Source organism: Scatophagus argus, chromosome 11 (assembly GCF_020382885.2).
Source record: "Scatophagus argus isolate fScaArg1 chromosome 11, fScaArg1.pri, whole genome shotgun sequence".
Lineage (NCBI taxonomy): Eukaryota > Metazoa > Chordata > Actinopteri > Scatophagidae > Scatophagus > Scatophagus argus.
The window spans coordinates 23,218,376-23,245,327 of record NC_058503.1 but is presented as its reverse complement, the minus strand read 5'-3'; the positions used below and the strand labels follow the sequence as shown (position 1 = coordinate 23,245,327).

Here is a 26,952-nt window from a genome sequence, read left to right as displayed (position 1 = left end):
ATGGACTAAATGATTAATCATGAAAATTATAGGCAGATTGATCGATAACAATCACTAATTGCAGGCCTAATGCCTGTAGAGGACATCGTATATATTAAACATATTTAATTTAATATTTAATAACTGAGACTGAGACGGACAGTTTTTGCTAACTAGTTTAGGCTAGCGTTATTAAAACGTCGCTAACTCACTTTGAACACAAAAGATTTTGTAATGTTTTTTCGGTTAATTTACTCACGTATTTAATTAGTTTACTAACCGTAACTTTACTGCGACACAAGTAAAGTCCAGCGTCTTACCTTTCCAAAAGAAAATCGTTTAAACCTTTGAATTTGGTTTTGTCTTTGCCAGATCGGTAAAAGGACGCGGGCGATTGGACCGTGTGTGACACCTGACTCTCCTCGCGCCACAGTCGACCCAACCAGCATCAACGATATCGGCACATCCGGGAACAAACTTCCTCTTTCCTTCACAATAAGATTCGCCAACTTCAAATCACCAGAACTGAATTGTAAGCCCAAGTGTCTTATGGATGATCCTGAGCGGTTAAAAACTAGTTGACTGACAACGCATTCTGACTACCTATGCTCACTACAGACACGTCAACAATCAGCCATAGTGAGGACTCCATAAGTTATCATTATATGTGTTCATTAAAGTGTACATACTGATGCAGCTTTAATAACGCAGGTCAGTAAAGATCTGTGCTGCTTTGTAAGAGATCATCATATAAAATTTGTCAGCTTCAGTAATGGAACCTTAAGGTATGAAACCCATTATAGTAGAGTATGAATGCCCTCATAACACACTACGGATGTGGTAAAGATGTAGAAAGTGTTAACAAGGATTCTTACCAACACTAACTGGAGGATAAGAACAGGAGCGCGAGCACACAACTGATTTCTTTATTTCATAGTGAGAACCCAGACGAAACAGAATGAGACCTGAAACAAAGGAGACTGGAGTTTGTTTTTTAATCCCAAACCGCCCTTACTTCTCAGTTTCAGGAGTTTGCTGAAAACATCATCAAAAAAGAAGCGCAGGTGAATCCTAACATTCACACTAAGGATCCTGCTAACCATTGGGAAAATAAGTGATAAAAACTGGTTTTACTTTTTGTTTTACCTGATGACTCGGTTATAATACACAACACACAGCACAAAACACACAGGACTTCATTTAAGTTATATTCTACTGTAGATATTATTACTGTAGACTAATCATTAATCTGCTTTAAACCACAATAGCTTAATGCTGTTACTATTATGACTGCAATTCCTTGGACTTCAGAAAAACAATCATCCATCCATTTTCTATACCGCTTATCCATCAGGGTCGCAGGAAGAACAATCAGAAGTAATACAACTTCAATTCTCCCAGTTCACAAAAAAGTTGAAATTGTTTTGCTTTAACAAAACATCATGAAGTAAATGTCGATAGCACAACATCTGCTTTGTTTCCCCATAAGCCTCATGTTCACTCTGCACTTCCTGTCTGCCACCGGATTGGAAATCTTCAGGGAAACTCTGTTCTTCTGTCCTTTGTTGCTGTTCACCATCACCTGTCGATTCCACAACAATACTGAACACTGACAGAATGCAGTGAGGCTGATCAGGGAACACAGTGACCACACAGTAGTTATCACACAGAGCTCAGACTGGCTCATGCAGCCTCTTTATGGCCGTCTGTGTTTAGGTCCCCCAGTTCTCCCCACCTGCAGCATCTTAAATTCATATTGTGAATGAAACGGATTTCTTTTCACTTTGTGTGTGTGTTGGTATCTGATCCACTTACAATTTCAATACATATATGTCAAACAAATGTGAAAACAGAAATTACAGTTGATATTTGTGTGTCCCTCGTGGGGTCTGGACCCCCTGGTTGAGAAACTTGGGATTGAACTGTGTGTGTGTGTGTGTGTGTGTGTGTGTGAGGCCTTTTCCACCACAGGATAAAATGACCTGTATGCTGTAACATGTGCAGACAGACTCAGGATGTGATATTAAACCCAACTTCCAGTGTCAGTATGGATGGAAGACAATCACTCTGTTTTATGTTTTAACATACAAGTCAGATTATAATTCAGAATGATTGTTTTCCTTTCTCGTTGTACATTAGTCTACATTAGCATAATATAGCTGACATTTTACTGCAATACTTTGTTTCCTCTCAGAGGTTATACATTATAACCAAATAATGGGAATAATGTTTACCTGACATGCTTTGATTTGTCACACACATCAGAAACAAAACCTCAGACCAGACCCTTACAGGCTCTGATAAGTTCAGGTGTTACAGGTCATTAAGTTCCCGTAGTGGAATAAGGGATCAGAGTAGTATCAGGTAGAGCAGCCACAGCAGGACACATAGTGTACCAAACCAGTTCTGCCAGTCCACAGTGATGATGTCAAACACTTCGGCCACCAGCCACTTATCACCGCTGCTGTTAGCAGCTGCACGCTGCGCATCATGACGGTAGGCAGCCCGAGCCTCACGTAACCCACCATCTGAGTCCGACGCCTCTGGGACAAACAGGAAGTGTTTCCTGTCCTCGCAGGCCAGCGCTGGGCCCGGGGCGGTGGCTGACACCTCTCCATCTTGAAACCTGAAGCGACCATGATGACAGGACGTCAGGCAGCACACAACCTCACTCTGGGTCAGGGGTGCCGCTACTCACAACGGGCCCCTGCCAGCAGCTCTGACACAGTAAATATTGTCTTGTCGCGTTATAGAATCTTTGACTGCGTTACCACACGGTCAAACAAAAGGTCTGTGGGTATCAGAGATGATGCAGACAGTGGGACGATGTGACGTGTAAAAGTTTGACTTGCTCTCTCGTGTTTCGATGTGTTAGCCTCGCACAAACCCAATAAAATATTTCAGGAACCACAGAACACACTATTAACTAGAAAACTTGTTACCTAGTGATTATTAAAGCACATTTAAACCTGGAAACCTGCCACACCTCGATGCCTCAGGATGCATCAACACTACGCAAAATCAACAGTTTTACACATCAGCTCATCGTGCTGCATGGAGTTTGCTACCAGAACATCAGAATCTGCCTCCCTGTCTGCACGCGGCCATAATCAGCTGTACCAATTTTGTGTATTTTTTAATATTTTGAATTTGTGTCCAGAGAGAAGTTGGAACAATCAGTGAGCCTGTTTGACATGTTAAAATCTGAGGGTTTAATTCTGAAAACAACAAATCCAAACAACAAGCAAGCAAAGATTAATTTGTATTTCCTGGCTAATTACAGAAACTTCTTAAAAACAGTATGGCTACATAGTCTGTTAGAATTTAAAAAATATATTTTAGATATCATTCTACTGCATTCTTTTAGGAAAACTGTTGTGCATATACAGACAACACACCACATTAACTTATGAGAAGCTGTAGGGAGGCACAAACTGTCAAAGACAAAACCTTTCCAGCTAAAGTAACTCTCTACAGTGGACTGATAGCATGATAACATGTGAGGATTAGCAAACTTCATTAGCTTACATGTTACCATGTGGATCAATACGAGACTGATGTCTCACTCCTTTACACTGGCATTAGCACGGCTCATAGCCGATCAGCTTCATCACGCATAATAATATCCTAAAAGCGGGGTGCAATCCACCGTGCAGAGGCAAAGTGTGTTACGTGAACGCAGCAGAGACGGAAAGCGAATTATGTGGTTCGGTTTGACGCAAACATGGGAACTAGACGTCTTACTTTTCCAAATGAAGATGAGTAAGAACAATAATTATTATATATATAATAATCACAATAATGAATATCCTGATTAACAGCAGATGGGATGTGGGTGGGTGATATAATACATCATTAACAAGTAAAATATTCAAAACATTACCAGCTGCAACCCCCACAGCAGAAACAGTAAGACTTCCCATTAAGAGAGATGATGTGTGCATTCACGCACAAGGCACAGCAGCTGAACTTCACTGATTATTTAAATCTCCGTAGTCAGGATCTCATGTTAATTTAATGTTAATTTACTTTGTTAATGGGAACTCACAGAATAAGCTATTCAAATGTGGTTGCTTTCAAGATTTGCCACAGACAGCTTTCACCTCAGTCCATTAAAGTCCATGAAAACCAACTAACAAGGCCGAGATTGAAACAGAATTCACTTGGAGCTCAGCTGCAACATTCACGATCCAATCAGCACGACAGGTTGTCCCTGTCCCATGTTAGGTGTTTAAGGTGGCAAAGAGGGACACACCACAAAGCCAGGAGTAAATATGGACAGATTTAATGGGCACATGTTAATGCAGGTGTAAAGGGAGCCTCAAGGTGAGTCCTGTAGTTAATAATCTCATAAAGCTTGTGTGTTATTGTGGAGCTGGTTATATGCTACCCACCAGGTGAGCATGGGCTCTGGCTGTCCCGTCACCTCCACCTCAAGCGTCACCGGAGAGCCCTCCATGACGGTAGCTCTAGACAGAGGCCTGGTGATGCTGGGAGGGTCAGGTTTACAGGCTTTTCCCTGAGGAAGAAGCTCTGCTTGGGTCTGGGAAAGAGTAGGAGGAGCAGGAAGGGGGGGCCCTTTGATCTGAGGAGTAAGCCTGATCTCCTCACGGACGGCCATGGGCTGACAGATGTTTGGGTCTTGCTGTGGAGTTAGTAGATGAGGTGGAGAGGAAAGGACATGCAGATTAGCCTGCTGAGCCAAAGCTTGGGTTTGTGATTCTGGCTGAGGAGGAGCAGGGGCCTTGGCAGGGCTGCTGGGGGTTATTCCAGGGTCATGCACACACTGCTGGGTACAGATGGAGGTCAGGGACTCATGGCAGGAGTAGACTGTCTGGTGGCTCTGCTTGCTGCTGAATCCATCACTGCTGGTGATGGTACTGCTGCAGATATTGATGTTGCTGAAGCCATTTGGTTCTGGTAGAACAGGAGTGTGGACCTCAGGCAGACCTCCAGGACCCTGGAAGAAGGGCCTACCTTGCTGTGACATGAGATTGCGGCTATTCTGTGGCACACTGCAATGACTGTTTGAAGGAGAGGACTGACAATAAATGTGTTTTTGGGTGACAGTAGTGGCTGTGGTCAGGCTGCTGCCTTTGGGTGTGAAGACTGAGGATGTTTCCTTGCTGGTTTGGGAAGAAGGTACATCCTGATCAAGGCCACTCCCAGAGTCTGGATAAGCCTGTGGAAAACCGCTGTTTTGAGTGTTGATTGTGAACCCAGTGTCTTTGTGAAGAACAGAGTCTGTGAGGCTGGGGCTCTGAACAGACCCTCTGGCCTGGAGGACTGTCTCACTCTGGGAAGAGGGGCTTTCTTGGGATGAACTGAGGCCACTGTTCACCTGTGGCAAGTTGGACTGAATGCCACAAGGGGAGGACTGGCCATAAGTGGTCTGTTGGGTAACTGTACCAGTGCTAGTATTGGTGAGACTGTTTCTTTGAAGTTTGGAGTTTGGAGGTGTTTCCTGCCTAGTTTGGAGGGAATTTATGTCCTGATAGAGGTCACTCTCAGAGCCAGCAAAGGACTGTGGAAAATAAATGGCTGTTGCGGTTTGAGGAAAAGTTGAGCTGCATTTGTGGGACTGAGTGTCTTGTGAAGCTGTCTTATCCCTGTGGAGATCAGGGACGGGACCATTAAAGGGCTGAGGACAATAGTTGGACCAAGGTAGAGGTGAACTGTTACTGAGCTCCGAGTTCTGTGGAATGGGATCAGTCTGAGACAAGGCCTCACCTTTGGATGCCACATTCTTACCCTGGGTCCCAGTCCCCCTCTGACGCTGGTTATACTGACTGCTATGTGCCCTTAATGAGGACTCAGTTTGTGAGAGGTTCTTCCTGTCAGGGACATCACTGTCCACGTCTGGAGTGTTTTTCCTGTGGGCAGGATTAGATCCTGAGGGGCAGTTTAGCTCAGGGCTGCAAAGGGAGAAGTCAGATGTCTGGGGGATGTTGTCTCTGCTGGTCTCAGAAGTCAGTAGGATGCTGCAAAGAGTTCTGGTGATCAGGCTTGGAGCTGAAACTGCCAGTGGACTCTGAACAAATGAACTGGACTCTGATCTGAACCTGGAACACACACAAAAGGAGCAAACTCTTAAGTCTGGATGTTCTGAGGTGGTTTAGTGGGCATTCGTCAAGAAAAGGTTTTCCCAGTTTGGTTTGGAAGACCATGACTGACTTGCCCTATTCTCACCCCCACACGTTGCAATGATCTAAAACGTTCAAGCCAGGCCTTATCCCCAAACATTAGCCACTTAGAGCAGTTTTGACTGGTTCTCATAATCACAGTAACAAGGAATCTGGTTCTGTTCTGATGTGACATGTCTCAATACAGACCTGGTGCTGCTGTGAAGGCTGGTGGGAGGAGTTGGACAACTCTCTGCTTGTCTGGACTCTCTCTGTTGTGGGGCTGCACCGGGACCAGTCCCACTGCGCTCTGACTGGGCGTAGCACTGGTGGCTGTGCTGGTTGATGTGGATGCTGTGGGAACTGAAACAGAAGCCCTCCTCAATGTCTGACTGGACCATGTTGGACTCTGGTGTTTCTGCCAGCGGCGGCAGGGAAATGTCGTCAGGTGATGCACACTCGTATTCATCATCATCAGTCGTCACTTCCTGTTGCTGGAGGTCCGCCTCCGACAAGCCTCCTGCTAATGCATCCTGGGGAAAAATGACCGAGTGTTATTGCTGATTGTAGTGTTTTTATACAGTTAATCTTGACCCCTGGGGGACGCCACGTATGAAATGAACTCTCTGATAACTAACCTGAAAACATGTCCCGTTTGACCCACAGGAAGCAGAGACCCCTCGCTGTCCCGTTTCGTGACCCTCCTTCCTCTGAAACTCCCTCTGAATGTCGGAGAACAACGGGCCAATCGCTGAGGGAGGAGGCGTGGCCTGAGGCTCAGTGGCGACAGGCGGTACTTGGCTGTGTATGGTGTGAATCCGTCGGTTGGCCTCCACCGGGGAGCAGGAGAGGCTGAAGGTGTGAGTGGAGCGGAACGAGGAGGTGAACGTCTCGCTGTACGACTGCTGTCTGCGGCTGAAAGAGGGACAACACAGTGAAGCTTTGTTCAGCCAGTCAAGGCTTCGACAGAGACAAGACTTCAGCCGAACCTTTCGTGTTCATTAGATTACATCACTTGAAACCACTCGAAACCACCTCCAGGGTCGTCTATGCTCCACTTCATTTGCAGGCTACACAGTGTGAATAATTTCTCACAGTTTTTATTAGCCATGGAATCTGGCACAGAAATAAAGGATTCCCAGAGGATTAATAATAACTTTGGTGTGGACCTGGCAGCTCAATGCAGAGAATTCTGAAGTCTAAAATCCTACTCCACTTTTTTGCAGTACTTGACTACTTGACTGTTTTTTAGTTTCTGGTGTTTCCACTCAGGTTTTTTAAATGTGAGTTGAAAGTATGAATAAAAAGACGTCAGTGGAAACAAACTTATTGCACATTTGTCCTGGGAGAGACACCAGAGTTCAGGCCTCAGAACAGCAGAGAAACCTTCACTGTGTCACAGCGTACCTGCTCTCTGACGTGACTGTCTGCCTGTCCGGCTGTCTGTCTGCCTCCTCGCTGCGGCTCTTCTGCAATGGAGGCTTCCTGTTGGCTGCGGCCTGCCTCTTCACGGGAACCTCCTTCCCATCATGCTCAGCGGTCAGTTCAGGGGTGTGGCCTGTCTCCTTTAGCTCATACTCGAAGCACAGGACAACACTTTTCGGTATCCTCATAATATCCAATGATATAACATCAAAAATATCTACTGCTTTTATGGCAACACAACTGGTCAGATGAGAATATGAAATGCATTCTTTAATATAAGCTTTTGTTTAGTTCAGTTCTTATGTTTTTAAACACAGCGTAAACTCTTCTTATCATAAGTTTTTGTTCAGTAAATGTTGTGTGTGTGATTATTTTTACCACGTCTGCCGCCTCCTGCGCGCTGCGATTATCCGTCTGCTCATCCTCTGTCATCTTTCTGTTTGCCTTCGGTTTCTTCTCCTTCTCTTTGTCTTTCTGTTCGTTCACATTCTCTCTCCTTCGCTCCGCCTCTCCCTCTTCCTTCATGTCCTTCTCTCCGTCACTCTGCTGCTTCCTGAGACTCTCCAGCTGAAAACACCACAGTGACTCTGTGTGAGTAAACCAGGTAAAGCATCACAGGTATTCATCAGTAACTCCAAACTGGCCAAACAAATGCTGTGATGCATTTTGGACTCAGAAAGAGTGAAGGAGGAGAGAAAACATTTTGTCAGCTTTCTGCTCTGAAGGTTTCCTCACACAGTTAGTTATTTCACACTGTGTGCATCCTTGAGGTCCAAGACATGGACTGGTTTTCGTTGTTGTATTCGTGATGTGGACTTGCTTAACTCTCCAAGCCACTCTCTGTAGTGAGTCTGTCCTGCGTGTACGAGTGTGTGTATGTTTGTGTGTGTTTCTGTTGTGTTACCTTCAGTTTGGCCTCCAGCTCCATCAGTCCATCACTCAGCTGTTTGATGGACTCCACCATCTCGGAGTGTTTACTGACTGTCTTCTCGATGTACCGCCGCCCCTCCTCCGCCCCTGACACACACACACACACAATCAAGTTTCAAAATGTGCACTCATTTCTGCACTCAGATGATTGTGTCCAGATCAGCGATTTCCAGCCAGCAATGCGATGTGATCAACACAACCACAGTGGGAGTGAATGCGTCCGGTGGAGGAGAACACCTGTGGAAAATGGCCGAGCACACAGCGCTGAGAGACAGCCGCCTTTTCAGAATCACTTGTTGTTACTGACCGTGCAGCCTGACAGCCAGCTCAGCGATCTGACTGATTCTCTCCTCCTGCTCAGGAACCGTCGGCCACACAAACTTCTCAAACTGCTGATAGAGAACAGACACGGCCTCCATACTGCGACACTGCGAGGAAAACTTCCCGACTCGAGCGATGGTCGCACTCGCCTCCTCGCACCAGAACTGATACTGTTGCAAAGCAGGGCGTAAAGAGACATGTGCACACAGTGATCACTCTGAATACTGCTCACTTCATTAATAATGATGATACAATTAGAAGAGAAGAGTGAGCAGGGTTTATCACCTCCTCCATGGCCTGCTGCAGTCGGCGGGTCATCTCCAGTGTTTTCTGGTGGTCGTTGACACTGTGCTCAAACTCTCCCATCTGCCTCTGCAGCTCATTGATGGCGTCCTCTGCCTCCCGGGCCACAACCCCGTCCTTGACCTCTGACCCCAACCGGGCCGTCACACCCTGCAGACGTTTCCTGAGCGCCTGTAGGTCCATAAAGACCAGACTTTCTCTTCTCAGCTACTAAATTTGAGGTTTTTATTTATCTTACATTGAAGTCATTACAATCACACGGCTGTACGAGTCAGGCTGGTTTTCATCCACCTGACTTTGTTTGAGATTATGTGTACAAATCAACCTGAGGAGAAACTCAGCGGTAACTGATACACCTCGACAATGTGATTCCCGTTCCTTCTTACACTGTGGACAAAACATCCACGTCCAACTGCCGGACACTTTACTCAGAACCTCTTGGGACAGTCGAGCTGTGGGGAATGTTGCTGGTCTGTGGCATCCACCCAAACCCCTCCAGAGGTCCAGCACCATCATGTTCCTTTTGAATGGAAGATCAGTTTCTGGAGCTGGACTTACCTGCAGCTTCTCCTCGTACAGCTCCACCTGCTGCAGCTGGTTCCTGACGGCCTTCACGTTCCTGGTCCTGTCGTTTCTTTTCAGGTAATTAAACTTCAGGTTACCAAAGCGCTTCTTCAGCTCCTTAAAGGAGCCACGAAGCTGAAAAATGAAACATGAGACAATCAGTCACCCGACTGACTGAGCTGGAACGTTAGCTAGCTTAGTTGGCTAGCCTTCATTCACGAGCAGATGCACACGATGATGCAGAAAGAAAGTTGTTCATACAAGAAACTGCTCACAAGGTTTTCATTTATCCAATACTTTGGTTCCATGAAGTATCTGTAAAATGGAAGGTAATGCAACGACCATTCTATAGAAAAAAAATACACACAGAAAAACATAAGCCTGCTGGTGGCGCTAGAGGACCATGAATGTCTGAATGAAAATGCCTGTGATAGTTGTTGAGACACACATAACCATCCCTACAGTCAGCTGCTGGCATGGCCAAAAATAGCTGTTCACATAATATCTTATTGTATACATAATTTATCTTTGGTCAGAGCTTTTCTACCTGCGTTTTGTTCCGTTTGGTATCGATGTAACTTCACGCAGACAGAGATTTGATGAGGTTATTTTTAGAACAAGAGGGTTTAAATCCAGAGGGACATCTGTGCCTCTGACAGGAGAGACGGTGGTGTCAGATGGCCGATCTGTTAGCTGAGGACAGCTGAGAGAGGTGGTGGACAGCCAGGAATCAGAGCCCGAGGACTTTGGGCTGAACCCTGGACTGAGCAAGAGTAAAGAGTGCTAAAATAACAAAGGTTACTAAGAAGTACCACAGAGTATCTGACAGAGCAAGGTGAAGTACCCCAGAGGTGAAGTACCCCAGAGGTGAAGTACCCCAGAGGTGAAGTACCCCAGAGGACCAGTACCTGGACGTAGGCATCAGGAGTAAATTCACAGTATCAAGAAGTAATAACATGACCCTGTTGTACTCCGGATAACTACAAGATGAAGTACCATGCAGTACTCTCTTCACTGCACCCCCACTGAATACTTCACGCGCAAACTTAATTGAAACATCTTTTGCGGTTCAGCTGATGGACTCCCCTCTGAGGATCTTTAATGAGGACCCAAAATAGTCTAAATGTCTGTGGTGAGAATAACCAACCCAGAAATAGAACCAGTCCTCAGCAACAAGTCAAAGTAAACACCTCATCAACTGCATGAAACGAATTAAAGTCCCCTCAGGTGACTCAGCTTTGTGGACACAAACAAGTCCAAAGGGTCGCTGTGGTTCTCACTTTGTCCCTGATCCCTCGAGCAGCAGTTTCCCCAGCCCTCATCCCCCTGACTGACTCATCAGGCTTCCCCTAACCCCTTAAAGAAAGAATTGTTAGTGACAAAATCTTATTCTGAGCCCACACTGTGAATGAGTGAGTCCAGGACCCTGACTGGGCTCTGCTCACCAGTCCCAGGACCAACATTTGGCAGATGTCTGCATGCAGTTGTCGCTGACAGGCACAATATGTGATTGTAAAGAATTTGTTCCCAAACTTTGCCCTAAATGTTGTGAGTGCTGTGCAAGTGGAACAACGATAAGACCATCATCATCCTCATCCTCATCATCCTGTGTGATTGCCCTGGATGTTAGCATACTGATGTGTGTGTGTATGACTGTATCAGTAACGTTAAGTGAGTGTGTGTCTCTGGTGTCCACCCCAGCTGCTCCTGCAGGTTTCAGGGTGCTGGTGACACGCAGCACCAGGTGCATGATGGGAAATACCTGCTGGCTGACTCGGTCTGTATTTCTGACCTGACTCCCCCTCTCCCTCCCTCCTCCCTCTCTCTGTCAGCTGCTGTTCAGTGACACTGCAGACTGATTTTACAGTTTCACAGATGTACCTAAAGAGGGGCCAGCAAGTCATCATTATCTCTTACATGTTTTGTTAAACTATTTAAACTAATGACACTGAACAGTCCAGATGGACTAATAGGACTTACATGAAGCACAGAAACCACAATGTGTGTCCCGCATCCTCTTTAAAAAACTACAAAAACTGAGTTAACCGGGTACACTACCTGTTTTCACACCCACATGAAGGCTCTTGATGCTGCTAACTGCTAACTTGTTAGCCAGTCCTCCCTCCCTTTTCTCTGCACCCTTTTGTTCACTCCCCTGTTGACATTTTGTTCATCATAAGAATATAAGCGACGATAAGATCACAGAGTTCATTCAAAGGACGTGTTTGTACCACCAACTTCTGCCTCCTGACTGTCCGCCACGTCTCTGCTGTGGAACAGCAGTGAGATTCAGGCTAAGCAGCAGTTACAAAATGCTGTTGACTTTTTATTGGGCTTGAATGACCATTAATGCTAACCTGTAGCACATTAACCCAGAAACAGCCAGCAGTGATTGCTAACACATAAACACATTTCAGCCTTAGCTGTGAACTCAAACTGAAATGTCTTTGGTGTTTACCTGACTTTTGACTGTATTCTGTCTCTAATAGTCCAGCACAGTTGTCAGACCTGTGCACAACATATTTATGACCTCTGTCACCCTCCGTTCATTTTAGCTCAGCATTTTAGCTCTTCCGAGAGATGACAAGATGTATTAACTTTGTTTTCACAGAGAAAAGTTGGGGTTTTTCCATTCACTTCAATACAATTTTCTTGTTGCAGCATCTAGTGGACATCAGATGAACTGCAGCTTCAGCTCAGACTTCAACACTCAGCTGGCTGCTGGTGTCTGAACGAGCACAACTCTGCTTGTTTTGCTTTTCTCTTGAATAACAGCAAAGAATCAGCGAGTGAAGCAGCAGCTCCACCTCATGATGCAGCGGAGAGACCGAGTCCTGCAGTGAGTTCAGGGACCTCGTGGACTCCAGCAAAACCTAAATGTGTCCAGTTATATTTAGAGTCCGATAAAACTGAGCGAGTGGCCGCCTCACATCACAGCTGTCCGTCCAAGTCAAAGCATGCAGTAAAGTTAAATTCACTGTCACTGTCTGTCTGGAGAAACAAGTCTGCCTGAAATTCTCATGATTTTATTAAAATCGACTGCAATGTTACACACACCAGTTTAATTTATAGTTTAAAACCCAGAGCATGAGGGGAATAACGAAAACTCCTTTGTGCGTTCACCTAAAACTTTGGACAAAACTTTTCAGTTATTTATCTTCCTAATGATTGTTAGCTTCCTCAAAAGAAATGTATAACACTTAATAACACAAGTCTCTAAATAAATAACTGGAGAATAATAAGTACTATATATACAAATACTGATAAACGTATACGTGGGTGTAAATTATTTGGAAACTACCAACCTGCAAAATAAAGCAATCGATTTCAGTCAATTCAGTCATTCAGTGAGGATAAATTTACTCAGATAGGCAGACGGCTGGCAGCAGCACCCTCTGCTGGTCGTACTGATGAATAACAACTTCCCAACCAACCAACCATTATGTGATCCAGATTCCAGTTCAAAATGGCTGCTGCTGTGTGTTGGTGCAGATCATGAGTGTTGTGCTGCAGTGCTTGTGGTTCTTTCACCAGAGAGGAGATGATGAAGATGAGGGGAAACAACTGCTGTGCACTGATTTCCCTTTTCTCTCATCTCAGCTCAAATTACTGGACATTCTGGTCAAAGGTGCCCTCACTTCAACAGCAACCCTGAGCTAACGATCGTAGCTCAAGCCTGCGACCTCACCTGGCTGATGTCATCACCGAGTCGACAGGTGAGCATCTCTCTGCGGAGCTTCTCCTCACGGCGAGCTGCTTCATTCAGCCACGAGACGCAGAGGGAGTCCAGAGAGAGAAGACGAGTCTCCAGCTGCTCCACTCTGAAACACGTCCAACCCTAACAGACCAAATGTTCAGATACACACAGTGCTGTAACACAGAGTGTGTGTGTGTGTGTGTGTGTGTGTGTGTGTGTGCGTGTGCTCTCCTACACTGTGGCTGATGGTGGTGCAGATGTTCGTCTTCAGTGTTGAAGCTGTTTTTAACAGATTCTGGACGTGCTGCTGGTCCTCTCTTTGCCGGCTCAGCTGGGCCTCAATGGATGCACATAAACCAGTTGAACCAGGTACAGGACTTGCAAGTTCCGACTGCAGCAGTGCCTCCAGCTGGACACAGAGAAGACAACACATTTCTGAAACGTCAGGTGGTTTCCAGAACAGGTGAGATCAGTGATCAGCTTTACCAGCTAACCAGTAACTGCTGGATGTTTCCCCGACATGAGGAAAACCATCTGCACGCAGTAAACTCCTAAAGCTCTCGTGAAACGGCCAGTGGAGTGCTATTTAACTCAGCATGCTCCACTGACCTGGCGGGATGTGAGGTGGAATCTGCTGGTCAGGTCCAGGACGGACTCGCTCTCATGGATCTTGTTCTTCACTCTCTTCTGGAGCTTCAGCACCTCCAACAGATCCTCCTCCTTCACCACTTTTACCTTCAGCTCCTTCACGTCCAGCCTGTCCTGGACTCCTCTCAGAGCGTCCCAGCTCCTCTCCAAGGACTCCACCTCAGCATCTAGATGCTGGAGAAAGAAAGACAGATCAGGAAGGACAAAACGTCCTTTTGACAAAACATCAAGGAGTGAGCAGAGAACAGATCAGAAGCATCACGTTCAGGAAACATTGGTGGTCAACCAAAGCTCGACATTTGGTGGTTACTGGTTATCAACAGGCAACCCCATGTCGGTGCAGAACTGTAAATGTGATGCTTGTGAACTGAATCCCCTCCCACAGAAACTGGTCAGAAATATCAGCGGTGAGGCTCCAGCCGTCCCCACAGTGAAAAGGTCCTTCATGTCCCGACAGGTCACAGTCAAAGGACTCACAGTGAAATGTGGTCTGGCCTGGCTGAAGTGCTCCAGCAGCCTGGAGGTCTGCAGGTCTGATCCCAGATCCATCAGAGTGCAGGAGTCCAGCAGCTCAGAGACACAATTCAAGTCCTGCAGGGTCTGAGAACATACAGCGTTACAGTACTGAGTACATGTACTTAAAGTACTGTGTGTCAGTACAGTTTTGAGGACTAACTGAGTACATTTTAAACATTTTCCAGCTGTGGTTTTACTTTGCTGTCTCTCAGTGTGGTCGGTACCTTCTGCAGTCTCTCTGCGTATTTCCTGCAGTCCTCCTGCTGTCGCAGGGTCTGGATTTGCCGCTGGCTCCGCAGCTCGTTCACTTCCTGTTTAATTCTGCTGAGTCGCTGTACCGTCTGCTGCACCACAGAGACCACAGACTGCAGGTTCAACCCTCCTCCTGACACCTGACACACACATAAACATGACTCTGCATGTCGCACTTTGTTCAACTACACAACAAAAGTATTGTTGGTGATCCTGAATGACACCTAAATAAATCAATCTGAAACTGATCAAGCTGATCACAAAAAAAATCTAGTTGGGAGCGATTTTTATTTTTCTGTGTTTTTTCTGTCAGTTATGTAAAAGTCTTCAGCCACAGTGAGGGCTGAGTTCCACTGATGTGCTTCGTAAAACATCCTAATGCTGATTAATCTCATTCCATCTCCTTTTTCCTATCACATCTCTGAATCTCCCTTTCTGTGATGTCATCTCATGTCATGTGGTCTTATGCCATCTCATCTATTCTTTGCCCACTTTTATCTCATTCAGTCCTACAGTCTTGTTACCATGGGAACAGTGCTGACACAGTCGTTTCCCAGCTCCTGAGCGGTGAGGAGCCTCTGTAGCGTTTCCTGCCAGCAGGTGTCGACCTGCTTCTTCTTCTGTGGTGACCTGGAACCGTCACTGCCGACAGCTTCCCTCTCCTCCTGCTTCTCCTCCTCTTCCTCTGGTGTCCTGGTGTAGACCTCCTTCAGTTCTTCCATCTCCTCCCTCACCTGGAGAACAGAAGCACAGCGACCTTCACCTTCAGCTCAGACTCTGACCGACTTTAAATGTCACACACGTTTCACATCACAATAAAGACATACGTCCACGACCAAAGGAAGACAGTGTCGTGCTTTCATTCCACATTAGAAACATTCACCTGCTGTGCCATCCTGAGGAAAGTGACGTAAGGCTGCAGCAGCTGTAGGTTTGAGTTGATCTTCCTGTTCAGAGTCTGCAGCTCCTTCAAGACCAGGTCAACTTTACCAGCGAGTTCAGGACTCAGTGAACCAGCTGGGTCAGTAGCAGACAGACCGTGGCGAGCGGCGCTGGTTCTGGACCGTCTGCCCGAGCTGCCTCTCTTCAGCTGCTCTGTCAGGGCCTTCAGGGGGGGCAGCTGTCTGCCGAGCTCACCGGGAGGACTGGTTGTACTGGTCGAATCTGTGTGCAGAGCTCTGATCTGATCCAGGATCTGCTTCATGGTCTCTGCATCATGACCTGTAGACTGGAGACGAACACGGGAAAACCTGATTTCCCACAGTGTAATCAGCAGAAACACACAGAAACACGGAGGAGGAAACACCGGAGAGTTTCTGAGGAAAAGTACTGATAAAGTGAAATCCTTATCGTGTTAGCATGTGTGTTTTCTATGTGTGTGTGTGTGTGTGTGTGTACCTCAGCCTGCGTGCGCAGCTGCAGATGTGTGTTCAGAGTGTCTTCGGCCTCAAAGAGCTGCCGTCCTGCCTCAGAACTGTTGGACAGCACGCTGCTGCCCTGCTGGACCCAGATCCAGATCTGCAACGCGCACACGCTTCGTTTGGTATACGAACACGGCATATTTTAACAGTGAAATGTGGAAAGAAAATGACACCTTGTCCACGAGGTGTTCACACGACGACAGCAGATGTTGCCTCTCATTGGTCAGGAGGACTTGGTGGGCGTGGTCCTCTCCACTTTGAGTCTTGTGTCCCAGCATGCTGTTGGAAAACGAAGCAGATTACATGTCCTGTACGTTTTATGACTAAACAGTGACTTTTTGACTTTCTGAGCTCCTGCTGTTGTTTTCCTTCAGGCCAACAACAAGCTTCTGAACATCTTCCCTACCTGGTGGTTTTTGTAGTAGCAGCTCTGTGCTGTTTGGTCTCTTCCTCCTTCCTGCTCGGCTCAGACACACTGAGGTCTTCAGCCTGAGAGAAACACCACATGAACATGGAGACAGAAGGAAGCTGGGGCCTACTCACTTCAGGTGAGGTGGCCGTAACAGAGGTCAACATGGCTGCCGTGACAGCAGCAAACTATTGGCTCACTTTCATCCGGATGTGATTGCACGAGACCAGTCAAATTCTTCCTGCTGTCTGTCAAGTCAAGTGGTTTTTTTATTGTCTTTTCAGCTGTTTGCAGTAGAACACTGAACAGTGAAACGAGACAACGTTCCTCCAGGGACCAGGTGCTACACTAACACTACAAGAGAGATTAACTACAACCTGTAAAAGAGAGCAGCGTGTGGTGGCGTGAAGTTTTTACCTCTGATCGACACACGGGCTCTGCATCTCCTCTGGATCCTGGCTGCATGTCTGATCTGGATTCAGGCTTCAGATCCCTGGTTTCTTTGGTTATAGGAACTGACGTCATGTCTGTGGTCTCTGACGTGGATCCAGACTGCAGGTTTCTGGTCTCATCCGCTTTAAACAGAGATCCTGGCTGGATATCTGATTTCAATCCAGGCATCTGGTTTAATCTGGATACAAGCTGCAGATCAGACCTGGATCCAGGATCTGTAGTTACCTCTGATCTGGATCCTGGCTGAAGGTCTCCGGGCTCATCTGATTTAGAAGCTACCTTGAGGTCTGATCTGGAGCCAGCCTTCAAGTTTAATTTTAATCCAAATTGCAGGTTTCTGGTCTCTGGTCTGGATTCAGGCTGCCAGTCTCCGGGTTCTTTTGTTTTGGAACCTGGCTTCAGGTCTGCGCTCTCTGATGTGGATTCAGGGAACAGGCTTCTGGTCTCACCTGATTTAAATTGAGACACCAGATGCAATCTGGATCCTGGCCGCACATCTGACCTGGATTCAGGCTTCAGATCTGATATGGAACCAGACTGAAGGTCTCTGGGCTCCTCTGATGTGAATCCAGGGTCCCCAATTTTCTCTGATATAGACTCAGATTTCACATCTACTGGCTGCACTTCAGATTTTAATCCAGGCATCTGGTCTAATCTGGATCCAGGTGGAATGTCTCTGTCTGATTCTGATTTAGAAGCTAATTTGAGGTCTGATCTGGATCCTGCCTTCAGCTTTAAGTTGAATCCAGACTGCAGGTTTCTAATCTCATCTGATTTAAATGGAGACTTTCGATCTAATCTGGACCCTGGCAGCACATCTGATCTGGATCCAGATGTTTGGTCTAATCTGGATGTGGGCTGCAAGTCTCTAGTTTCTTCCATTGTGGAATCTGCCTTCAGGTCTGCCAAAATGGCTCCAGACTGCAGATTCTGGTCCAGGATCTTGTCACCTGTGAGGCTCCAGTCCTGCAATGAAGACAAACTTGTTATTAACGTCGTCATCATCCTCATTTCGTTAATTACTACAAATGTCACATCAGGTACTGTTGCGTTCGCTAGGTTGCGGGTGAGACACGGGAAAGCCACGGGTGATTAGGTGATTAGTGGTAACAGGTGAGCAAGTGGGAGGTTCACTTACCTGGCTGAAGCATGGGCCAGTAAACAGTTGAAACGTAATAGTAGTAATCCAATAGCGGCAAACTAGAATCCGGTAATGAACGAGCACGAGCTATAAGAGGGTACGAGCACTAGTTTGGCATGTTGTCTCGTCAGGAGAGATGCGCCACCGGTAAGCTGCTGTTCACATTCTTTCAGCTGCAGTTTAAGTTTGTCTGTTGTTTGTGTTGCCGCTGTGCTGCCGTGATGCGGTTCATGTGTTTGACAACTGTTACTTTGGTCACGCTGATAAAACATTCTTAGCGGTCTGTTGATTAACGTTGCCGGTTTCATAGTATCCGTGTCTGAATTTTGAATTGTAGCGCTTTCACCGTCACATGAGTACACTTCCTATTTTGCGGTGCTGGTTGGGTGACGTAGTTGCTTGTAATTGGTTGTATTCCAGGCTGGGTAATGTAGTCAGTCGGTTAAAACTAATAATGAATTGCTATGCTCTGCTTTACTATTTATATTGTGCTATTTAAAATGCTTAATAGTGCTTACTGATTATTGCAATTGATGGATATGTATTTATATGAATTCATACAGTATATTTAGTCTATATTTGTGTGTTTTTTATATATGGATATATTTTGTATTATTCGGAGTTTATACAGTATGCTTACTTGGCTATCAATATTGCTGTTTACATCATAGCCTTTTTTATTCCATAGGTTTATAACCTACTGCAACCTACTGCAATTTGTGGCTACTACTACCTACTGCTATTTGTGGATGTTATCAGTGGAATAATAACTTAAATCTGGAAAATCAAATAAAGTAAATAAAGACCACAAAGAGTTATAACAACGTGTCCTCTCCTGGCGCCCCGTTCGGTGGGGAGAATCTTAAAGAACCGAACAGGTACTCTGCTGCTGGTACAAATACTGCATGTCCGGCCTTGTTTCATACTGCTATTCTACACAATATGCTCGTATTGCTGTAGCTGATGGGGTGAACCGTCCTACTGGGAGCTGATTTTACAGGATCTAAACTGAGCTCTAAGCTGATTCTGAAATACTGAACAAGTTGTTTATATCAAACATCAAAGTTTCAGCCAGAAGAGATGAAGATGTGAGAGGAGAAGACGAAGAGAAGGAGGATGACAACACCAACTGGCAGATGAAATTGATGTGTTTTAATCCTATTTTCTCGTTTAAACACTGTAATTTTACATGCTCGGCTGTTTGATATCAGAGTTTTCAGCTGTCCAGGACTTTGAGCAGACGGAATATTTTTGAAGGTTGTCACTGGAGAGCTGAGAATGTGACTGCAGGCAGGATTTATATTTATAACCTGAACTTAAGATGGATGCTGACAGAACAGCCGTGACAGAGTTCAGAGACTCTGCTCTAACATCTATGATACTCTAACGTACCATACACAGCGTTTCATGATGCAGTCAGTCATGTTTGGATAAGTCTGACCCCCAGGACTGCAGTCAGCTGTCAAAGAGAAAGTCTGATTTGAACTAGCAGTGATAACGTGTGTGTATTCAGCACCTGATTTACAAAGCAGCACCTCATCACTCCGTTGCCTCCTGGACTGAGTCTCACCGGGGAGCCTGTTGTTCAAATGCAGCTTAACTAATCCAGGCTAACACGTTGTTGTCAGCCTAAAATAATCTTGTTAATCCTACATGCAGGTTATACACAGTCTCACTGCTGATGTAATGTGTGCTGTGATTTTAACATTCTCAGCTCTCTTCATTCCCAAGCTGCTGTTCACAATCCATCAGCTTCCAAAGTCCAGGAAGTTGAAATGTTTTTATCTTGTGGGCACAAGTTAATCACTCTGTATGTAAAAAATGTTGTCTTTGTGGCACCAGACACTCACATGAAGCTGCCTGAAAACCTGAGAGTTATAATGTGAGGTGTAAACATGCTCACTGCAGTGCTTGTCTCTTACTTCCGGACTGGCCGGTCTGAACTCTTGTCCTTTCTTTTGGACCACGAGGCCATCCTGCACCTGCTGGAGCCGCAGCCTGACAGCCTGGTCTACCCTCCTCCTCCGATCCTGCAGGGTCTCTATCAGCTCCTCCACCCTCAGCGCCATCCCCCTGCTGCTCCGGGAACTCTGGGAGCCATAATGCAGCATCAGTATCAAGCCGTACATTTAACAACGTCACCAGCAGGCTGAAGCAGTGCGAAAGGTGAGCTGAAGTTGGCCAGAACTTGATGAACTCGATGAACAATGAACTCCTGCATACTGCCTCACTCACAGCTGGTTTGTTTATTAGTTCACATGTCTGCTGCTGCTGAATACGTGGCAGGTACGTGTGAGATGGTTAGAACTGAATAGCTGTAAAACATTGTGCAGCTGAGACACCTTCAACTCCTCCTCCTCCTCCTCTAACTGGTCCTGCAGTACCGCTCCTCTCCTCTGGAGGGCCTCAGTCCTTTGCAGCTGTCTGAGTCTCTGCAGAAGAAGGCTGCTGCTGGTTAACACCTGCAGGGATTTTCCCAGAAGATCTGGAATCCAAACACAAAGATGCAGTGAGATCATATTTAAAGCTCATGCACTGATTCATAACATCATACACCCTGAGCCACAACTCTAAACCAGGAAGCCACTTTAAATGTCAGTTTAATCCACTTTTTTTCCAGTTTTAACCTGTTTATCCACCTGTAACCCTGCACCAACATTAAACCAGCTAATGAGCTGTTCATATCTGTTTATACTAGTTTGAACACATTAAATACCTGCAGTCTTCCAAGTTTAACAGAACAGTTTAACCAGCCTCACGTTTGTGGCGATACATTTATTCATTGTTTAAATATCCGAATATCCTCGAGCAGGATACCACGACAGATGTGAACAGGTTACCTCTCCTCATGGAGTCATACGTGAGCTGCACTTCAGTCAGTCTGTCCGGTCTGATCTGGAGATCCTCAACTCTGTCAATGCTGACAGCAAACTGCAGACAGGCAGAAGTTGATGTTACTTTTTGGGTGTGTTCAAAGTGGAGTGTGGAAGTAAAACTAAAGTAGAGCTACTGCAAAGAGAGAAGGAAAAATTCAAGGCAGTCTGAGTGTCGATAGTCAGTAATCACTGATCCTAATGCTAATATCAACTAAAGCTGTGGGGACTAGCTTGTTGGCTAAAAATGACACTTCCACCCCTGTGTGCCAGGAGGTTTTACTTCAGTCCATGTTCCTGTGATGTTGCCATGGTTGACGTTTATCGGCTGCTCTTGGCTCATAAAACACAAATGAAAGCACAGAGGATTAAAAATAGGACTAGAAAGCTAACTGTTGGACAGTTTTCAGTCTGCAGCAGGCCACCGTGGTCAGGCAGCAGGTGACGCTAATAAAATGTCAGCCAATCAGCACGGCTTACTGCGGCACGCCTGAGATTCAGTAAATACACAGCACCGCCGAGGAATGTGAGACTCAGAGCCGAGAACAAATGTCCTTCATGGAGACACGAGACGAGGATAAATCACATCTATGGTCCTGTTTTCTAACCACAGAGGACAGCACACTTCAGCTTCAACCTGGGGATGAAAAGCCACTTGTGGCATTGCTGTTGGGAATATTAGACCCTCAAATGCAGCATACAGTTTCTTATCATTGTTTTTTGGAGGGTTATTACCTCCAGAGCTCTGCAGTAAAAATCTGAAGCCAGGGTCAGCACTTCCTGTCGTTTCTCAAGCAGCAGGAGGAGTAATGACCATCCCTCGTTCAGCGATGCCACCATGGCCTTGTGCACTCCCTCCTCTTCCTCCTGTTTCTTGTAGCTTTTCCGTTCCATCATCCCTTCATCCTTCCTCTTCCTCTGCTCTGCCTGTCGGCTCTTTTCCACCAAAGCCAGCACTTCTCTCTCGTGTTTCTGGAATAACAATAGATTGTAAAAAAAAGAAATGACATCCTGGGATAAAAGCACAAATTTCCCTACAATCCCAAAGCACATAACATGAAAAGTGACCAGAAGGAAAACAGGTGAAGAATATTTTCTTTTTTTTCACGTTTGTTTTGTTTTCTTGTTAGACTAAACTCTAAGAGAACTTGTGAAACAGTATACATCGTAAACATCACCCAGCTCAAACTACTGGGGCAGTCAGACTATTGCCTCTAGAGGTACAAAGTGGTATTACAGTCAGGATGGGTCGGGCTAGCTGGTTAGCATGCTAACCTCAGTAGATAGCTCTGCTACACAGTACAAAGTTTTCCACATTCTGTCTTCAAATCATCTGTCATATCTTCAAATCGCACCTTTAAAAATGTATTCTATAATTTCCTACAACCCAAAATTCTTGATTTTAAGATAATGTGAATATCAACTGGTTATCACCTTGCTAACTAATGGCAGCTAACAGAAAACTTGAAATATGTTCATTTAAAACAAAGATATAAGTTCATCGCTTCCTCAATACTTTACAGCCCAAACTCCATCTGACCACCAGCTGGCTCTCCATGATCCATCTACATGCTGCATCCGACAGGTGTTAAAGCGTCCAGTGACACCACACGACCGTACCTTGAGCTTCCCCATCAGCTGCTGCTGTTCCTGGATCAGCGTCCGGTTTTCCTCCCGGTTTGATCCGATCTCACAGAGGCCTGGATGGACCTCGACCAGCTGAAGGTGGACCACAGCCCCACTCTGTAAACACACAAACAAACAAATATTGCTCTGTTGTCAACACCGCAGCTTTCTCAGTTTGGTTACGCAATTCAAGTGCAGTTGTGGAGAAAAAAAAAATACTAATTTTTGAACACAGTTTAATAATTCATGTTCCTGAATTAGAAATTTATGACCTTTGGGGCAGGAACTTGGCATAACTCATCACCTTCATGCCATTAGTCTTAGGAGCTGCATGTATCTCTGTACACGGTGTGTGTGTGTGTGTGTGTGTGTGTGTGCGCATTCCTCAGGATGATACTGTATCTCTGGCATGTCGACCGAAAAGGACACAACGTGACGCGTGACCACACACACAGACACACACTTTAAAAATAATGACAATGGTGCCCCTCACTAAAATCCCACATACAAGTGCACACATGAACACATTTTAAATACACACTCACCTTCAGGACAGTGAGAGGCATCAGCTGTTAGACAGACACACACACACACACACACACACACACACACACAGCTCACTTCCCTGTACAGCAGCAAGCAGCATCAGTAAATAGTTTGTGCTATAACAGGAAACAGCACATGGACAGAAAAGTGACTGAACTGAAAAGTTAGTCTCTTCTGAAATGGTCTCCAGAGGGAGAATTTTAATTTAAAAATCTTAACAAACTATAAAATATCTTAAAATATAAAGCCAAACTTAAGGCAGATATTCTAATATCCAACTAAGCTAACAATTTGATACCTGAGCTGACAAAACCCTATCAAACCAAACTCTAAACTTTCTAACTTTAAGTCTGTGCTCACGTAAGACAAAGTTACAGTCTGAAAATCAAAAAAGGTGAGTGTGAGGTTAGCAGCTCACTTAAACTGAATCTAACGCTCTAATAGTCTAACAGCTGACTAAAATTGAAGCTAACTGTACTCAGTCAAGGCTAACTGCCGAGCTAACAGGAAGCTACGGGCAGAGCTAATGATCCATAATGTTAGCTCATAACCAAAGAGATTTAAAATCAGGCTAATGCTCAAGCTGAAAGGTTCAAATGGGAGAATAATCTCAGCTTAACAGCTCACTTCATTCAAAACTAAAAGATCTAAAGCTAAAAGTCTCATTTTTCACTGTATGTCAGCTTTCTACAGTCAAAGCTAAACACAGATTAGCTCACGCAGCCTAACCTAACAGACTAACGCTGTATTTATGTTATGTTTAAGAAAGAGAAAAATGGGAAAATCTCCCATTATTCAAACTTAGATAGACACATTAAATAATTCCCACTATTTTTAGCTTTGTCTAAACACCAGATTAATGACATCTGAGTCTATTTTAGTCATTGTTTTATCATGTTAGTTGTAGCTAGGCTTTATGTCTGGCCACAGTGAAGCCAGGATTGTATGACTAATGGGGATGTCAGACTTTTAGATCTAACTATCAACAACCAGCAATTTACAGCCTTTTCAATACTGTTTTTTGACACTTTTACGGGTCTTCTAACCAAGTGGGACATCATCGCTGTCAGACATTCCTGACATCGGACTTGGCTGCAGTTAAATAGTGGTCTGTGCGATCCAGAATGCAGCTTTGTTCATGTGGGGACTAGTTAAGGAGGAGGTCTTGTTACTGACCTGTAATCAGAGCCCAACAAGCTGAATGCTTTTGGTTACGAACCTCGAGAACAGAGATGACGATCTGCGACTGGCCGGCCTGGATGGCTACAGTGCTCAGCGTGGTGAAGGACAGAGGAAGCTTCATGTTTCCTTCTCCTTCTCCTCCAGTTCTTCCATGTGCCCTCTTTTGTCCTGCACATGTCATGGTCTCTTCACTTTCTCCGGTTGTCATGAAGAAAGACTCAGTCCAGGATCTGCTGGGACTTGAAGAATCGCAGAACCTTTCTTTTCTTCTTTCTTAGCTCTCCTTCTGAGATCACTTTAAGCTTGTGTCGTATGTTCTGATCTTCTTATGGTAGACATCAACAACTTTACTCATAGTTCTTCTGTTTTCCTCAGCAATCCACTCTTCCTCTAGCTTTCAAGGCTTATCCTCATTCTTTTTGCTTAGTTTTCAGTGTGGCATCACATGCAAAGTTCTCCAGATAGCTGCCTTGCTGTGCTGGGAAGTCTCTGGTTTCCAGAGTGAACTCCGCTAAGCAGACTATTCACTTTTCTTCAAATGTCGGCAGCTGAATCTCCTGCAGAACGACGGAGAAGCTGAACGAAGGACATATATTGCTCAGGAGAAACATTAACAACACATACCAAACTTTACAGCCAAGTCCAAAAATGACTCCTTCAAATTGTCCCAACTAAAAATAAGTGGGATGATCAATCGTGTTCTCATTTTTACATTTTATAAACTACAAAATGGAACTGTTGGCCGTTACCTAGCAAACCTGCATCTCAGGCCAGCATCAGTGCAGACAGAAATCCATCAGGATTTAGGTGATAAATTCAGCTTTAAATGTGGCTTACCAGCACCTGTTACTTAAATCAAATGTGGGGTTGCCAGGTTGGGAAACATCTTGTTTCTAATTTCTTTCTTTTCTTTCTGTACAAAAGTTATTAAAATATGAATTGCTTTCTGGTTCAAGAACAAGGGTTAATTTTTCACCTGACAACAGAAACTCTGGTCTTAGCAATGGTTAATATTGTTTTTGTTACATCCAGTGTTACAAAGAATTGATTAAAATGCTAACAATGGATAACATGGACTTATCAGTAAAACAGTGAATGCACTAAGTTATAAATAAAATTCTAAATAATAATGTTTATGCAGTTAATATCTTAGTAATTTAATGCTGGGTTATGGTGAATTCATCATTTTACTCGGTCAGGTTGAATGTGTGATATTTTGGTACTTGTGACTTTCCTTGGGGTTCATCTCAAAAGATAAAAAGGAGTTTCTCGTTTCGACTGAGGTACAAAAATCAGCGATGGATGTTTTTATCAAATCACATGCGTGAAATGTTTTTGCCTCCTTTAAATCCATGTGCGAGCTACGGCTGACATCACGCTATCCCTTTTTAAGGATTGTGCTGAACACCACACGTGCAACAACAAAGTACATTTACACAGAAAAACAAGAAAGGAAAATGAAGAGTTTGACACAGTACCAGAGCCACGTGTGGAGGCCGAGACGTCTCGCTGCCGCCGAGTCTGAGGAGCCATGAAAACACTGAGAGGAAACACAGCTGAGAGAGGCAGGCGGGTGGTAAAAATAGACGTGGCTTCCAGCAGGATTATCACACAGCTGAATGACAGAAAGACATCTGCCCTCCATAAACAAACACTCCCCTCTATCTCCATTTCAATGGCCCACCGTGTAAATATATCTGCAGTGAAGACATAAAAATCAGAAAAACACCTCGTCAACCATCAAAAACAATAAGATGAAGCTGTCCGTTGAGGCAGTGGAGGAAGGCGGCTAAGTACATTTAAATGTTCTGCACTTAAGTTCAGTAAGTGTGATTATTCTTGTGTTTGAGTAATACTTTCACTCTACTGCATTTCAGAGACAAACACTGCACTTTTTACTTCTACATTCAACTGACTTAAACTTAAATCACTATTTAATTTGTAGACTCTGATTAATAACAAAATACAATCAACAAATAGATTATTATGATGTGTTATTATAAACTTTATTACCAGCTGCAGCAGATAAACACTTTACTGCATCGTTACTCTGAAATGGCCCATCCTGCTTAACGAGTACTTGTACTGTAGTAGTTTTGCATGTATGCAAGATTTTGAATTCATGACTTTGTAACTGATACTGTGAGGTGCTGCTACTTTATCTCAGTAAAAGTCCTGACTACTTCTTTCACTACTTGGGTCCAGCTGCTGGTCAGTTCACAGTGAAAGCTGCAGTGTTTCATTTCATAGGTTGTATACAAATGTTTTATAGCTTTCTCTTTTTCTAAGTACCTATGGGGCGTTATGGGGGCATTCAGAGTTTATTATAACACAATCATGATGCTTTACGACCACAATACATTTTTATTTTGCCACTAAAATTTTGATTTTTACTGCAAAGCTTACAAATATTGCAGTTTTGGTCTCCTTGATTACTAATAATTGACATCATCCCTGAGAAAATCACACCAGTCGATTCCTACTTGGCAAGACGTCCATCCACTGGACAGACAACAGAGACGTCAGCGTGTCCTTCAAACAGAG

General features: G+C 44.9%; 1 protein-coding gene across 1 annotated transcript; it reads right to left on the bottom strand.

Moving 5' to 3' along the window:
• Positions 1-961: 961 nt before the first annotated feature.
• Positions 962-26,929, bottom strand: ccdc141 (coiled-coil domain containing 141). The gene is made up of 30 exons (XM_046403740.1): positions 25,887-26,929; positions 24,823-24,965; positions 24,446-24,701; positions 22,675-22,797; positions 21,790-22,026; positions 21,022-21,112; positions 20,524-20,666; positions 19,989-20,271; positions 19,698-19,759; positions 17,005-18,006; positions 16,585-16,667; positions 16,352-16,457; positions 16,156-16,275; positions 15,641-15,985; positions 15,282-15,491; positions 14,730-14,849; positions 14,467-14,589; positions 13,951-14,163; positions 13,577-13,750; positions 13,333-13,482; positions 9,639-9,779; positions 9,063-9,251; positions 8,764-8,947; positions 8,431-8,543; positions 7,905-8,093; positions 7,509-7,678; positions 6,740-7,016; positions 6,312-6,634; positions 4,374-6,041; positions 962-2,605 (listed from the first exon to the last, which is right to left on the bottom strand). The coding sequence occupies exons 3-30, from the start codon at positions 24,614-24,616 to the stop codon at positions 2,329-2,331; spliced, it is 7,287 nt and encodes a 2,428-aa protein (XP_046259696.1). The 5' UTR covers positions 24,617-24,701; positions 24,823-24,965; positions 25,887-26,929; the 3' UTR covers positions 962-2,328.
• Positions 26,930-26,952: the final 23 nt, after the last annotated feature.